At 50.7% G+C, this 15921-nt stretch overlaps 1 protein-coding gene across 4 annotated transcripts in view; it reads left to right on the top strand.

Moving 5' to 3' along the window:
* Cmip (c-Maf inducing protein) overlaps positions 1–3860 on the top strand; it is a 200999-nt gene extending 197139 nt beyond the window's left edge. For all 4 annotated transcript variants that reach the window (XM_034522505.2, XM_076915941.1, XM_076915942.1 and 1 more), the window contains 2 exons: positions 774–844; positions 3716–3860. In XM_034522505.2, the coding sequence (XP_034378396.1) occupies positions 774–844; positions 3716–3769 (125 nt within the window). In that variant the 3' untranslated portion in view covers positions 3770–3860. The remainder of the gene's footprint in view (positions 1–773; positions 845–3715) is intronic.
* The last annotated feature ends 12061 nt before the right edge of the window (positions 3861–15921 follow it).

The following is a 15921-nucleotide window of genomic DNA, read 5'->3' on the forward strand; positions in this document are numbered from 1 at the left end:
TGGGTCCCCAGATGCTCCTGGACCTGTCTTGAGAAGCATTTTGTAACGGGCCTGGGGAGGGGCTGGGATGCTACTTTCACAGAGCTGATCAAGGGAATATTGAGCCTGGGAATTATCATGTTCCAGTTTCCCTGTTTTTTTAACCTGATAGTTTAGACTGGAGGCCTCTGGCTCAGCTATCAAGTAGCCAAACAGATTTTGGGGAGGTGACAGAGAGTGTGACAGTTGGCCACAGGAGCGAGCGACTGTGACATTGCAAGTCTGTGGACTGGTTCTACATAGTGGGAGCTCTGAGATGGGGAAAAGGAACGATATTGAGCCAACTTTCTGGGAGGCATTCACAGCTGGGGGGCTTCAAGTGGACACTGCAGAATCCCCACTTGTCTGGTCCCCTTGGGGTCTCAGCAGAAACAGTTGGATGTGTCTGCAGCCAGCACTGTGCGGCTCCGTAGTGAGCTCCACCTTGATGTTTGTTTGCTCTGGAGACCAAAAGTCAGAGATGGGAGCCAACAGTACCCGGAGGCATCCAAGATCCTCAGGGGGACAGGACCAGACCTGAAAGGGAGAGAAGGTCAGAGGTCAGGGACCGAGAAAAGACCCCAGAGCATGAAGTGGGCTTCCTGTTGGTCATGATAGCTGAACTCGAAGCTCCCTCACACATTCACACTGAGAGTTGGCTTAAGTGTCCCCATCCTGCCCTAATCATTCATGTGAGCTCACTGACTGTCTGTCTGTCTGTCTGTCTGTCTGTCTGTCTGTCTATGCTCACCCAGCCATGAAGAGTCTTTGCAGTTTAAATATGAACAGCACCAAGCTCTCGGCTGACACCTATGAGGATCTGAAGGTAAGTCCTCCCTGCTGGTTCCTTCCCTCCCTCCCTCCCTCCCTCCCTGGCCAACCCCTTCCTCCCTAGCCACCCTCAGAGATGCTTCTTGGGCACAATGGCTGGCATACCAGGAGCAGACAGGGAGCAGGAGGGGAGAGTGACAAAACGAGCCAGGGTTGACAGCCTAGAAGTGGGAATCTGTATGGCATGGGGAAACCAAGGACCGCTCCTTCCAAAAAGAGGCCACATGATGTTGAATCAAAAGGATAAGAAAAGGATAAGAAGCCTGGGATGTCCAGAGTGAGAGGGGGGTGCTATATGCAAAGGTTCCGAAGCAGAGAACACAGGTAGGCCCTGGTCATAGCAAGCCTAGCTAGAAAGTGAGGAGGGGTGGGAGTGGGGCTGACGGAAGTCCCCATGGATCACAGGACTAGATTTTATCCAGTGTCAAAACCCCTGGGGGCTCTTGGAGGAGTACCAAGTCCTAGTTTTAAAACCTTAGCTGTTGTCTGGAAGATGAACTGTGGGAGTGGGGCCTAGGGTAGAAGCAGGTCGTGTGTTCACTGGGCTGGGGCAGGCTCTCCAAGGCCTGGTGTAATGACTGGGCAGGGAGAGGGGCTAATGAGTGTGGCAGCCAGCACATTTCATCCATCAGAGCAGACATTCTTCTTAAGGAGGCAGAGGCAGGGCCTTCAGCACTTCCTGCTTTGGGGCCCAGAGACACCCTAGCATCCTGGAAGCCGCTGTCAGAGGATCCCCATAAGCCTTTTGGTCAGAGTCCTTCACCGGGGTCTCCCGGTGGCCCTGCAGCTACTACTAACTGCTATCTTTGGTCTTCCCATAGCTGGGCTTGCTCTCTGGTCCAGGCATGGACATAGCATCTGCCGAGCCCAGAGGACAGACTCATGCCACTTCTAATGTCTCTGAGGCCACCTGCCCTGTGCTCTGATGGCTCACTATGCAGTCCAGCCCAAGTTTTCTGTACCGAACAGCATCTGCCATGATTTGTGACCAGAGAGGTCCCTGAATCCCAGAAGCCACAGAATTTAGGGGGCAACAGTAGGAGGGGTAAGGGCCCACACCTGTAGAGCTAGGCACACTTAAGATGCCTCTGCAGACCAGTGCTCACATCTTGGCTCAGGCTTGGAAAAAGTGTGGCGCCAGGACCCACACCTAGCTACATTTGTGTGTTTACACACAAACACACCGGGGGTTACCTGAGCATGCTGCAGTGTGAGAAGCATAGGGTCAGGGTGCCCTGCACTCGAGCCCCCAAAAGAAGCAGAGTCCCCCGAAATCAAATGGGAGAGACTGTTTATGAGATGAGGAAAACCCACTTTCCTTTTATGTTTCCTTTCAGAGAGGGAGAGAGAGAGAGAGAGAGAGAGAGAGAGAGAGAGAGAGAGAGAGAGAGAGAGAGCGCTACGTGGCAGGGGCTACGTGGCAGGGGTACACTCAGAGGGCATTAGAATCTGTGGAGCTGGAGTTATAGTTGGTTGGGAGCCATCTGACATGGGTGCTGGCAGCAATGGCCGATCTCTCTAGTTCCTACTATCTTAAAAAAAAATATTGCTTGCCCCCCCCGTGTGTGTATATGTGTGTGTGTGTGTGTGTGTGTGTGCAAACACCTTTACCTCCTGAGCAGTCTGACCAGCCCCTTATTTATTTTTTATGCCCCAGAGGGAGGGACGTGGTGTCAGCTCAGTGACACTAGCTTTTGACCAATCTCCATCTTTCCTTTCCTGGGGCATCAGGGGACGACCTGTCTGTTGAAGAAGAATGTTTGTGCTAAACGACAGACTTCTGTCGCTTTCTGTGTCTCCGAGACCACCTGCCCCGTGCTCTGATAAGCCTGCATGGTTCACTGTGCAGGCTTTCTGGCTCTTTTCTGTACAGTCTCCTGACTGGCAAGCATGACTTGAAGATAATTTCTCAGTTTTGTACTGGTGACCACAGGCCCCCAGCTTGCCACTTCTACCTGGGCAGGGAAGATTGTTGGGCTCAGGACAGAGACAGTGAGCAGGCTACGTGTGTGTGTGTGTGTGTGTGTTTGTGTGTGTGTGTGTGTGTGTGTGTGTACATGTGTGCATGGAGATGGATATGTATTCTTGAATGGCTGATGGCTATGCAGGCATGTTGGGAGGGCAGGAAATAGAGGCAGGGAAGCATTCAGGCGTAACAGGCCACTGTACAGTGAAGGAAAAAGCCAGCTGTTGGGAGAATCGTCTACCAGCACAGTACCATATAAACCCGATGAGGTAGTGCATACTCTGTCACTCGGAGCTGAAGACAGAAGGATTAGAAGTGAGGGGTCATCTTTAGCTTCGTACCTGTTTGAGGCCAGCTTGGGCTACATTGAAGCTCAGTCTTAAGTAAATAAATATAATAAAAGAATCAGGTGAAACCACACTGCCACTTAGGGATAGAAGAACCTAAGAGGAGTCCAGGCTGGCTGCTGGTATATTCTGGTCCCTCACCCACTCTGACCATTCTGTTAACAGTGGGAAGGGACCTAGGAAGTATATAGTCCATTTCATGATGCTCAGAGCTTTCCCAGAATGCTATGGTCAATCCTAAATGCCACCTGGGAGCCAAAGACAGGACTTGGTTTAGCTGTGGTCATCAGAAAACAAGCCTCGGGATTCCAGATGTGTAGTTGAGTCTCACATGGCAATGATAACTCCATCTACTCTGGGGCTGGGCTTCCTGTAGCCACTTTCTGATGTCCGTCCCCGAGGCCACCTCTATATGCCCTGTGCTCTGTTTAAACTCACCAGCCCCTTCCAGAGTCCTGAGAGCGCACAGCCTCGCATGGAGAGGGTGTGAGTGGTAGGGAGGCATTGGCTGGTATTTGACCAGGTACTTTTTTTTTTTTTTTATCACCCACAGGCCAAGCTTCCTAATCTAAAGGAGGTAGACGTTCGCTACACAGAAGCCTGGTGAAGCCCCCCTGTGTGCACAGGATGGCATCGCACAAAACAAAACAAAAAAGAAACAAAAAAAAAATGACTCTTGACTAATAGCCGTAGAGCAGTGGGTCCCGGGGTGGTCCCAGCACCTGGCTGCGGGATAGATGGGGGAGTCTTGGGGAGGGGGCGGAGGGGGGAGGGGGAGGGAATCCTCAGCACGCCCAGCCCCCCACCTAATTCTTAGAGCTTCATATTGGAACCTTTGACCTTGATCAAAAGCGGCCTTGGTGGCAACAAGAGGAGGAACAGCGGGTAGGGAGGGCGGGGGAGGGGTGGGCGGGGATCCCCGTGTGGATTTTCTTTGCCTTTGTTGTGTGATACTGTGTGTGGGGGCATTCATCCAGCCCGATGCGATGAGGTCGGTCGTCTCGGGGCCAGAAGGAGGATGCTTTCTTCCTGGAGGTGCACCGAGCGGAGATCTCGCCCCTACCATTGGGACAGGAATACCCAGTCATGTCAGCCCATTGTCCTGTGTCCCCCCCTCCACCATCGCTATGCAAAGTGGTTCTTGTTGTACATAAGATTTAAATAACGCACCTATTTAAGAAACGTTGACAAATTGCGGGTCTGGGACTCGCTCTTATTTATGAAGTCTTTGACCGGCCCTCCCTCCTCACCTGTCCCCACTTGCCTGCCCTGCCCACCTCCCTGTGGCGTGTAGTACTGTCTGGGCCAGTCAACTGTTGGGTTTGTGCTAGTAGTTCTGGTTTTTTGGTTTTTTTTTTTTTTTTAAAGGAAACAACAACGGGGGGGGGGGTGGGGGTGGGGGATAAAAAGACCTTTGGAAACTTAATTGCTTTTTTTCTTAGCAGACTGTATGCTAATGCTCTCCCGGTCAGTCAGTCTGCCCACTCGCTACTCTGTATTATTTCCAGATGTCTCCAGCTTCCTTGTGGGTGGGGATCAAGGCGGGAGGGAAGAGGAGGAAAGAGATGTAAGTTCTCTGTATTGTAGCTCACGCCTCCCTTCCTCTGCTTCTGAGACTCTGGAAGGGCCCTGACTTTCCCTCCCAGTATACCCCATAGAAGAGTTGGTCCTCCAAGGTCCTGTCGTTGTTCCTCACCCCCCTTTAAGCTGTCCCTGTCCCCCACTGAGACTTGCAACCTGTGGCCTCCCCACCCTGTGGTTCTCACTATCGCATGCCCCATGCCCACTTCTTTGCATGGTCTCTTGGGAGAGAAGAGCTACGTCACCCAGCCAGCCCGACCCGACTGTCACACCTTCCCTCCACCAACGTGGTCACTGCGGCATCCCCCTCCCCCTTGTGCCCCGAGGCAGACCAACCTCATTTCTTTTTACAAACAGTTGGCTTTTTCTTACCAAGCCTTCACTGTACAGAACAGCCCTTTGACAATTCTTTTGGGGGTCCCCTTCCCATTCCTTGACTCCAGCCCCTTTTTATGTTGGTTTAGCACAAATCTCCCCCCCCCCGCCCCCGCACCTCCAAACCAGACCCACCAGTCGATGTTAATTGTTTTATATCTATTTAATCTTATTCAATGGAGACCATGCTTCGGTTGTTTTATACTTTGCCAGGTAGACTTTATTACCCACCCCACCCCCAACTATGCCCTCATTTTTTTAAAAAATGAAAAAAAAAAAAAAAAAAACCACACACAAAAAAAGTAAAAAAAAACAAAACAAAACAAAAACAAACACAGAGACTTTGGGTCAAGTCTCGGTCTTAACTCCCTTTCCGTGGCAGGTTTTCCTCCGTGCGTGTGCCTGTGTGTGTGTGGAGTGAGTTCTGGTTTGTGTTTGTTTCTGTTTGATTTCTGTTGTTGCTTTCTTCCGACCCCGACCCCGGTTCCGTACATCACAGCACCCCGGTGCAGAGAGAAGCAGAAGCAAAAAAATAAATAATAAATAAAGTAAAAAAATGTTAAAAATTTAAAAAAAAAGAAAAAAAAGGAAAAAAATTTAAAAAGGAAAAAAAAACGAAGAAGAACTAAGACATGCCACCCCCGCCCCCACTCCCACCCCCCGCAATGTTGCTTTTCTTGATGGTTAATAATAAATACTGTCACGTAGCTGTGTACAAAGAGATGTGAAATACTTTCAGGCAAAAATAAACTGTAAGTGACTCATGAAAGTTGGTCTTGCTGTATGGTTAGGGGTGGGGGGTGGAAGGGGGAGTTGGGGAAAGTCCCATACAGGGAGGGGGCCAGGACACACCTGAGGACTGGCTTCTCACTTTGGGTGCTTGACCATGGCATCTGAGCCTGTCACGCACTCATTGTGACCAGCACTTGCTAGTAGCACCCTCACCCACTATGACAGCCAGCCCTACCACTAAATTTTCTGTCAGGTCTTTGTCACTGCCCTCTGATATTGGAAACACCCAAGCTCCTGTTCAGAGGGTCATAATGGGCCCTAGCCTAGCACCTGCCCATTCATTGCTACTTCCCAGGTATGTCTCCAAGAGATCACCACGCGTGATGGTACACACCCGTAATCCCAGCTCTTGGTGGGTAACATGCTTGGTACATAAGCATCATGAGGACCTGAATTTAGATCTGTAGCACCCACACACAAAAGCCAGGCACTGTGGCATACATACACTTGTAATCCCAGTACTTGGGATGATGGAGAAAGATCTGCGGAGCTTGCAGGCTGCCCAGCCTCGCTGAACAGGTAAGTTCCACGTTCTGAGACCCTGTTTCAAAAAACTTAAGGTGGATGAGAAATGGGGGCTTGATGTTTTCCTTCTGTCTTCGTATGCGTACACACACAGACACATCAGAGATAATTTCCATCCTTTTCTAAACTGTGGGCCTTCTGTGGATGTCCCTACTGTCCTGAGTCAACCTGATGTATCATATGCCCCTGTCTTCCCCTCTCTCTGCCCTCCTAGACAGCCTGACGCTCTGTGTGACGGGCCTAGTCATGCCTAAGGCCTGACTCGAAGACCAGAGTATCCTGGCTGACAGACACACACACACACACACCTCCTCTCCCGGTGGCCTCTTGTCCTGTGAGTAGGAAGGTCAGGGACTAGCCACCCAGCTGAGACCACACCATGTATGTGCTGTGGGGAAGGAGAAGCTTGAGTTTCTTCCCTGGAGTAGGACAGGCCTCAACAAGGGGACACAGTCAAAAGGAGTGCTTTCAAGAGCTGGGTCACCTTCACATCACAGTAGCCCACACCATCGGCATCCTGGACCACGCCTGTGTGTGATGTTTCATGTGATACTTTCTCGGCCTAGGACAGGTGGGAGGAATGGGTGGGTAGCAAGAATCATATAAACTGCTCAGCTAAGATAGTGGAATCATCCTGGGATTGGGAGCAGGTGAGAGGGAGAGCCCCTTCCAGGGCAGTCTAAGAAATGCCACCCAAGAGCTGTGCTGTCACCTGTCCTGGTGGTACCTGGCCACACTGGAAGGTCTGAGCCAGCTACTTGTTTCTCAGCACTGATGGGAGGGCGGGGCGCTAAGGAAACTTGGCCTCGGCAGGTCGAAGCTCAGATGGACAAGCTGTCTTTGCAGGCTTGTCTGCTAAAACTAAACAAATAGTCACACTGTGGCCAGCAGCTCTGTCCCCGGGCGGCGCTAGAACTGAGCCCACATGTCCAACACGCAAGCAAGGTTTTATAGTGCATGACTTAATGACAGAGCATGTCCACCAGTGGTAAACACCATGGGGCAGATAGATGATGGGACCGGCCGAATGTCTGGCAAACTCAGAATACACACACAAACACACTAGAGCGTTCACATACAGTTCTATGAAACAAGAAAGCCATCCAATACAGTGATATAAATAACTGGGGAGAGATCATGCCAAGTGAAGGGAGCCAGGCACACCGGAACAGCTGTGTGGTTCACTGCTATAGAGTTCTTGAGCAGGTGCAAACCCTCCGTAATGGCAGAGAGCTCCACAGTGTTATATTGGAGGGACTTATTACACACACAATAGGGACAAGAGACCTGAGAACTCTGCAGCTGGGTCTTTGTGATACTGATAGCGAGACACTCAAGAAGCTGTCCACTGCGAACTCTATCGTGTATCACACCACCTAACAACTTTTTACTTAACATCAGAAGGAAGCAGCCAAATGTCTATAGACCAGGGCTAGAGGTGTGTAGCTCAATAATAAAGCACTTGCCTAGGGTGTAGGAGACTCAGATAGATGACAGGATATTTGGTCAAAAGGGAAAGAAGGGGGCTGGCAAGGTGGTTCAGCAGGGAAAGGTGCTTGCTGCAACACCTGAAGATCTGAGTTCTATCCCTGGTACCCCGTGGCAGACAGAACCAGCTCCCCCAAGTTGTCCTCTGACCTCTGCCCATGTGCCTTGGCATATACACACACATACAAATAATAATAATGTAATTGTTTTTAAAAAAAAATACTGAAATATCCTATAACATAAATATGCCTTAAAAAAACCTGATGCTGAGAGCAGACAGAAAAGCCTAGGTATGATTCCATTTACAGGAAATTGTCCAGAATCAGCAAGTACAGAGGCTGGAAAGCTACCTGATGTTTGTCGGGGTTTCAGTGAATGGACTGTCTGCTGACGGGTGTAGGGGCTCCTCTTGGGGACAGCAGGATCGTGGAGTTACAGGGAAGTTTCATGGCATGGTGCTGACTCTATGCGCCACTGGAAAGTTCAGTGTAAGGTTTACTAAGGGGTTGGAGAGACACTTCAGCAGCTAAGCGCATTGGCCGCTCTTGCAGAAGACTAGAGTTTCGTTCCCACCATCCTGTCGATTCGCTTGCAGCCCCCTGTAACTTCAATGGGAAGGTGGGGAAGGGGAATCTGACGCCCCCTTCTGGCCCCCCAGGGCATTGCACTCATTTGCACATATACACATCCATACACATAATAATTTGTTTGGTTGGGTTTTTTTTTTTTTTTTTTTTTTTTTTTTTTGGTTTTTTGAGACAGGGTTTCTCTGTGTAGCCCTGGCTGTCCTGGAACTCACTCTGTAGACCAGGCTGGCCTCAAACTCAGAAATCTGCCTGCCTCTGCCTCCCAAGTGCTGGGATTAAAGGCGTGTGCCACCACTACCCGGCAATAATTTGTAATGTTTATTGCTGTCACAGGTGTTTACAGCCAGATTTAAAAAAAAAACAAAAAAACACCACCAACAACAAATTGTGCAACAAGCATATTGGCTTATACCTGCAACGTAAACTGAGTCAGAGTGGCCTTGAGCTCAGGACTAGCCTGGCAGTCCTCCTGACATGCTTCAGAATGTTGAGGTTATTGACATCTTCCCCAACCCTAAATATAAAACAGTGCAGCAGACTGAGGACAGAGGTTGAGGGGCAGGGCAGTAATTTGGGGATTTTTTTTTTCCTATGTCTTTTGGTGATGTTGTTTGAGACAGAGTCTTACAGGATAGTCCTGGGTGACCTGGAAATCACTGTGCAGACTAGGCTGGCCTTAAATCTGCAGCGATCCTCCTGCCTCAGTCTCTTGGGTACTGAGATTACAGGTGTGCACTACCCCGTCCTAACAGGAATTTTAAAGGGACAGGGCACATGCTTTTCTCAGCACTCGCATGACACCTATGGGAAGCCAGGCAGTCCTTTCAAAGTCGCCTTTGAATTGGTGGGGCTTTAGACTCTCTACTGCCACCTGCTGGGAGATGATAGTAAAGCTCAGAATCTGCGAGGTAAAAAGCCCAACTCCCTTTGCGATGCACAACCTGCCTGGATGTTCATGGTGGGAGACTTTTGTTCGCTCCTCAGAAAATTATAGCTGTATTTGGAATTGGCCTCCTTGGAGAAACCTCAACTGGGAGGTGCTACAGCCTCCAGTTGTGGAGTCAGCAGTCAGCTATGAGATCAGTAGGCTGTCCTATTTGGAAGTCAAGAATTTGGATGACATTGTGGTGAACCTGGGTTTGGGTGAAAACACTGGCCAGTCAGTTACCCAGGACACTGAAACTGCATGACCAGATGATGTCCATGAGACCTGTAAACAGAGACATGCTTTCTGTATAAGGGCCCACGTGGTATCGAGATGGTAAGAATAGGATGGAAGGGACACCTCCCAGTGACAGACACCCTGGGCTGGGTGGGCTTTTTGTTTATTTGTCTGTTTTGAGACAGGGTCTCTCTACCCAGCCCTGGCTGTCCTGAAACTCACTATGTAGACCAGGCTGGCCTCAAACTCTCAGAAATCGGCCTGCTCTTCGGCCTCTCAGTTGATGGGATTAAAGGAGTGCACAGCCACGCCACGCCTGCCCTTGGCTATCTAATGCTCTCAGTGTAATGGTAAAAAGACTGGCCCAGCTCCACACAGCAGGCCTGCCTCCCCTCATTTGTATGGAGGAGAGGGGCTGAGCATCCAGAAGGATGCTGGGAGGATGCCCTGGGGAATAGAATGCCCTCCAAGTGACCACTGCCTTCCATCCACACCCTGGATGCTACTAGGTGGGGTGTGAGGTCATGGACCCTGTCATTACAGCACCCTGAGAGCAGCATGCATGCATGGAGGGGTTCCAGTTCCCCTGGGCCAGATCTGTGAGTAGGAGAATAGAGGGAACATGTGTTATGTTAGATGGAAACAGAAGAGCAGGGTATGGAGTCTTGGCACCAAGGAAGATGGGGATTGCCCTAAGCCCAAAGCTAGATAGGGCTACAGCAAGACTCTCAGAAGCACTGTTTCCAGTACTTACATTTTAGGGAAGCAAAAAAGAAAACAGGTGGAATTGACTTGGGATCATTTTTGAGACAACGGTCTCTTAGGTAGCCCAGGGTGACCTTGAACTCAAGATGCTCCTGCCTCAGCGTTCCAGTATGCTGATGTGGACCTCGGTCTTGGTTAGGGTTTTATTACTGTGAAGAAACAAGCATAACCAAGACAACTCTTCTTCTTCTTTTTTTTTTTTTTTAAGATTTATTTATTTTTATTTCATGTGCATTTGGTGGTTTTGCCTGCAGGAGATACAGATGGTTGTGAGCCACCATGTGGGTGCTGGGAATTGAATCTGGGTCTTCTAGAAGAGCAGCCAGTACGCCCAACCACCAAGCCATCTCTCCAGCCCTTCAAGGCAACTCTTACAAAGTAAAACATTTAATTGGGACCGCCTTATCATGGTGGGAAGCATGGCGGTGTACAGACAGACACAGTGCAGAGGGTTCTGCATCTTTATTTGAAGGCAGCCAGGAAGAGATTGGAATTCCACACTGGGTGCATAGAGGACCTCAAAGCCAACCTTCACGGTGACACACTTCCTCCAGTGAGGCCACACCTCGTAATAGTGGCACTTACCTCGAGCCAAGCCTCCAAGCACATGAATATACCGGGAGCCAAACCTATCAAACCACCACAACCATCGTGCCTGGCTAGAATTGATTGTAATAACGTCCTTTCTTTATCCACAAGCATTCTCCTTTCAGTATATGACCAACATAAAAATAGTAATGAAGCAGTTTGCATACTGTTATTTCCCACAAGAGGCTTCAAGACACGATGTAGGATTAGATGGAGGATTAGAACTCACCTAAGTTTGGCTATCCACATTTTAAGGGCCCAGCAGATGTGGTATGGCCTGTTCTAGAAATTTCTATAAAGCAGGAGTCCAGGAAGGGACTGAGAAGCAGAGACCCTCAGTGGCTGGAGATGGAGACACGAGGGTTGAGCCACTGAGAGTTGGCATGCGGATAAATGGACTGTGTGCAGCTTGCCTCGGTGTTCCAGTACGTCTCAGCAAACTCCAAAGAAAACTCCTGACGGGACTGCTGAGACAGGCGATGGCAGGCTGCCCAGCAAAGTTCAGGTTCACAGGCCTAGCCCAATGCCTTGCTCCAGAGCAAGCATCTCTTTTAATTAGCAGAGACAGTCCTTCATTTTTTTTTTAAACTCACCGAGGACCATTTCCAGCCCCCAACCCCACCCTTGGCAAGGATACCAACATCCACAGGAAGCTCGGGTCTCTCAGAATGTGGTGACATGTTTTCAGGTGACCCACACGCATCCTGCCATGTGCTCAAAGCAGCTCAGAGGGGCTTACAATACAAGGTACAGCGTAATGGAAATAGTTATATGTTATGTTGTAGGGTAATGGCTCTTAAATTGTGGATAATGAGCACTTGGGGGTCAATTGACCCTCTCATGGGGGTCGCCTAAGACCATTGGAAAACAGATATTTACATTACGATTTATAACTAGCAACGAAATAATTTTATGATTGGGGGTTGCCATCACATGTGAAACTATATTAACAGATCGCATAGGAAGGTTGAGAATCACTGGTTTGGGGGGTGGGGGGAGTGCACATGTCATGTTTGGTTCAGACTCGGTCTCCTCCTCCGACCCCCTCAGTCTTCCCCTTTAACAGGGTCTCTCCTGTAGTCCAGGCTAGCCTATGGTTCTCCATATAGCCAAGGATGGACTTGAATTTCTCAATTGCACCTCCTGAGTACTGGGGTTGCAGCCATACACCACCATGACTGGCTTTATTGGTGGTGACCCCAAGACTTTGTGCATGCTAGGCACAGCTGGTTGAATCCAAAGAATGAGGCAGTCACTGATATGGCAGCCTACTGTCTGTCCATTAGGAGGGAGAAACACATCTGCATGGTATAACTGAATGGATATTGGGTTAGTGGGGCATGCTGGCTTGATGGGGGATGGAGCAGAGTCTGTGACTCAGGTGTGTGAGCCATATCTAACAGATAAGTTTGGAGAGTGAGGCTGGAGTTTGGGGAAAATGCAGGAGCCTAATTATTTGAGCATGCTGGGCAAGCTGTCTAGCACTGAGCCATACCCGGACCCTAAACTGGAGTGTTTGTTTTTGTTGTGGTTGTTGTTTGAGCTTGCATTTTGAACAATCTGGTGTGTCCCTGGGGCACTCAAGTCAGAGATTCCTCAGAATTCTAATGGTCCCCCTTGTCCCCACTACAGGGAGCAGCCTCCCTTTGTTGGCACAGTGTCACATTTGTTTGACGATTCCACACATGTGACTTCTAGGACAAAGAACCCATTGAGGGAACCTGGGGATGGGAGTTGGGGGAGGTATAAGTACTAACACAAACAGGTTTCGTTGGAGACAGTGAAGACCTCTGAGATTGACTGTGGTATCTGTGTGACTCTAAGACCATAGGTGTATGTGTATGAATCCATGTATGAACTGAGTCTCAGGGCTGTGTGAGGATGTATGTGGGGAGAGGCCTCCATGTATAGCTCAGGGTGAAGCCCTTGCCTAACATGCAGGAGATCCTGGATTCCACCCCCACCCTGAACTACACACAGAAAGTGTGATTTAAATTCATTTTATTATATTCACTTGTGGGGGGGGGATCAAGGAAGTGCTTGGGGGTTGGGGGAGTCCTCTTTTTCCACTATGTGGCACATGGGGATTGAACTTAAAATGTTAGGCCTGGGGTCAAATGTCCTTACTCACTGAACCATCTCACCAGTGTGTGTGTGTGTGTGTGTGTGTGTGTGTGTGTGTGTGTGTGTGCGCGCGCACGCGCGCGTGGTGTGCACGCATGTGCGTGTGCCTTTGAGAGTAGGGGGAGGAAAAGAGAGGAAGCAGGGTACAGTGCACACACATCTATTGTACACCAGGCACCTGGAGGACTCAGGAATGTGTAACACAAGTGCCATCTGCGACCTCGGGCCATACCCAGTCTGAGGGAGGAGGCAGTCATTATAATTACAACAGCCATAAGGAGACCAGATAAAAAGCACAGGACCTCTGAGAGGAACCTGGGCTGGGAATGACTCCCCAGAGTGGAGATGAACCACTCTTCCAGGCAGAGGGAAGAGCATGTAGGGACAGCCTTAGGCAGGGCCAGACTCTTGGGAAGGGCTGGAGAAGCAGGAGAGAAGACCTCTGGATCTGCACAGCAGAGGGAGGGCTAAGGCCTCTTGGGTCTTTATCCCAGAACAATGAACTGGGGTCGGGTATAGAGTGGGGCGCCAAATGATAAGCTGGGAATTGTTTGCCTTCCTGGCACCTTCTCCGGTCCCGTTCTCATGAAGTGCGCGTGCGCTCTGGGAGGGGGGCTGGTGATAAATGGAGCAGGAAGCAGGGTCTGTTAAGCAAGCAGCCAGCTGAGGGCACTTTGAGGACAAAGTGGGGGCTGGCAAATGAAGACAGGCAGCAAGGCCCACCAGGATGCTCGCACCTGTCGAGGGCCGCTGGCATCCCCTGCATCCCCTAATGGGTCAGATCAGAGGGCAAGGCCAGAGGCTTCAGCACTCTGGGGTCCCAGCTGCTGCAGATCAGGGCTGAGGCTGGGCCGAGCTGGCCACTGGGGGCGGGAGGCCGCATTCCCAACCTGAGCCCCTGACGTCAATGTTGCCATGGAGACCCAGCTTCCCTTACAGGAGGCAGCTGCTGCAGAGCGCTCCCCCCCCCAACACACACACACACACACACACACACACACACACACACACACACACACACACACACACACACACCAGGCTGTGAAGGCTGAGGAGAACAGAAAGAGGAGGCTGAGGCCCACAGGCTGCAATTCAGCCTGTAGCACAGTCCTGTAAGGAGTCAGGGTGCCAGGACCAGGAAGGCTCCCTGCCTGCCCACCCCTGGGGCTCAGACATGGCTGCTTTCCTGCGTTGGCTTCTGGGGTAGATCGATGGGAAACTCTGTGAGACAGGAACCTGACTCTCCCATTTTGGGGTCAAGAGACTGTCATCTTAGTATCTACAGTGTGGAAACTCAGTATCTTTGCAGCCAGCGGCTGGGTGTCCTGCCGAACTCCTCCTTTAGAAGGGACCAACCAAGGGCAAAGAGCACCAGTTCTGAGCTAGGGCTCTAGCTCGGTTGGTAGAGTGCTTGCCTAGCATCGACAAAGCCCTGGGCCCGTTCCCAAGTACCAAACGGAACTGGGTGAGGTGGCATATTCTGTAACCCGGCACTTGGAAGGTGGAAGCAAAAGGGTAGATCAGAAGTTCAAGGTTCTTCCCCATTACTTAGTGAGTTAGAGGCTAGCCTGGGCTACAGAGACCTTGTCTTAAAGAGAGAAGGAAAGGGTGGAAGAGGGAACAGTAGAAGAGGTTTCTACCTATCCTCTTCCCTTCGCTAGACCTGGGGGAGGCTCCTCCACTTGGTGAAGTTAAGTGTGGGGGTGTTGCCCTGCCCCACATTTGAGGGCTCCACAAATGTTTCTGCGGGGGGTGGGGGGGGGGGGCATGGCTTGCATCAGAAACAGCAGCCAGCAGAGGGAAAGGGTAGGGGAAGGACAGTGTCAGGGCTCTGCTGCCCCCTGCTGGTTGCTCCTGAAGGGGAATGATTTATGGAGAGCCCTAAGGCATTTCCAGGTTGTAGACACTAAGCGTGAGCTGAGACCCCCCCCCCCCCACTCCCTACTCCCCACCCCACACAGGTGTCTTTCTTTCTGGTTTCCTTTTGTTGTTTCCAGACAGGATTTCTCTGTGTAGCCCTGGCTGTCCTGAAACTCACTCTGCAGACCAGGCTGGTCTCGAACTCGCAGAGATCTTCCTGTCTCTGCCTCCTGAGTGCTGGGATCAAAGGCGGGCACTGCCATCACCCAGCCTCCTTTCTAGTTTCTTAAGGACTGCTGAAGAAGGCTTCTACCTCAGGCCTTCCCTGCCTCCCTCTGGTTCTTCCCCAGCATGGGTGTGACGGTGAATAAAGGATGCTCTCTCGTCCTGTTCCCGTTGCTGTCACCCTTGACCCTGGTTGGTCACTGTGGCTTTTTTTTGGATGCTGTTCCAGTCCTGGCCCAGGCATGAGCTTTGACAATCTCTGTGGATCGGGGACAAGGTAAGATTTGGGTTCCCTACCCCAATCCCCCCACTGTGAGCATTCTCCAAACTCCTGCAGTGTCTCCGGGGTCTCCTCTTTTGAATGGGATCTGCTTTGGCCCTGAAATCGATGTTACCAGCTCTCTGGCTCCCTGAATGTGGGCGGTTTGGCCACAACTGCCTCTCCCCGCTCAGGACCCGCTTAACACATTTCTTCTCCCTGGTCAGGCAGGGACAGCCCGGCTGGAATTCACTTCTGCCTCTTGAAGGCACAGTGTTTGCCGGTCAGTCGCTCTGTGCGTATCCTTTAAAGCCCCTGGATGAACAGATGAGCATCTGGAGGTACTAGCTATTTCCCCAGGGCATCAAGACCAGCCCCGGACTAGCTCTGGTCCCCGGCTGCGTGGGAAAGCCCCCCAAACATTTTCA

The sequence above is a fragment of the Arvicanthis niloticus genome, chromosome 18 (assembly GCF_011762505.2).
Source record: "Arvicanthis niloticus isolate mArvNil1 chromosome 18, mArvNil1.pat.X, whole genome shotgun sequence".
Classification (NCBI taxonomy): Eukaryota; Metazoa; Chordata; class Mammalia; order Rodentia; family Muridae; genus Arvicanthis; species Arvicanthis niloticus.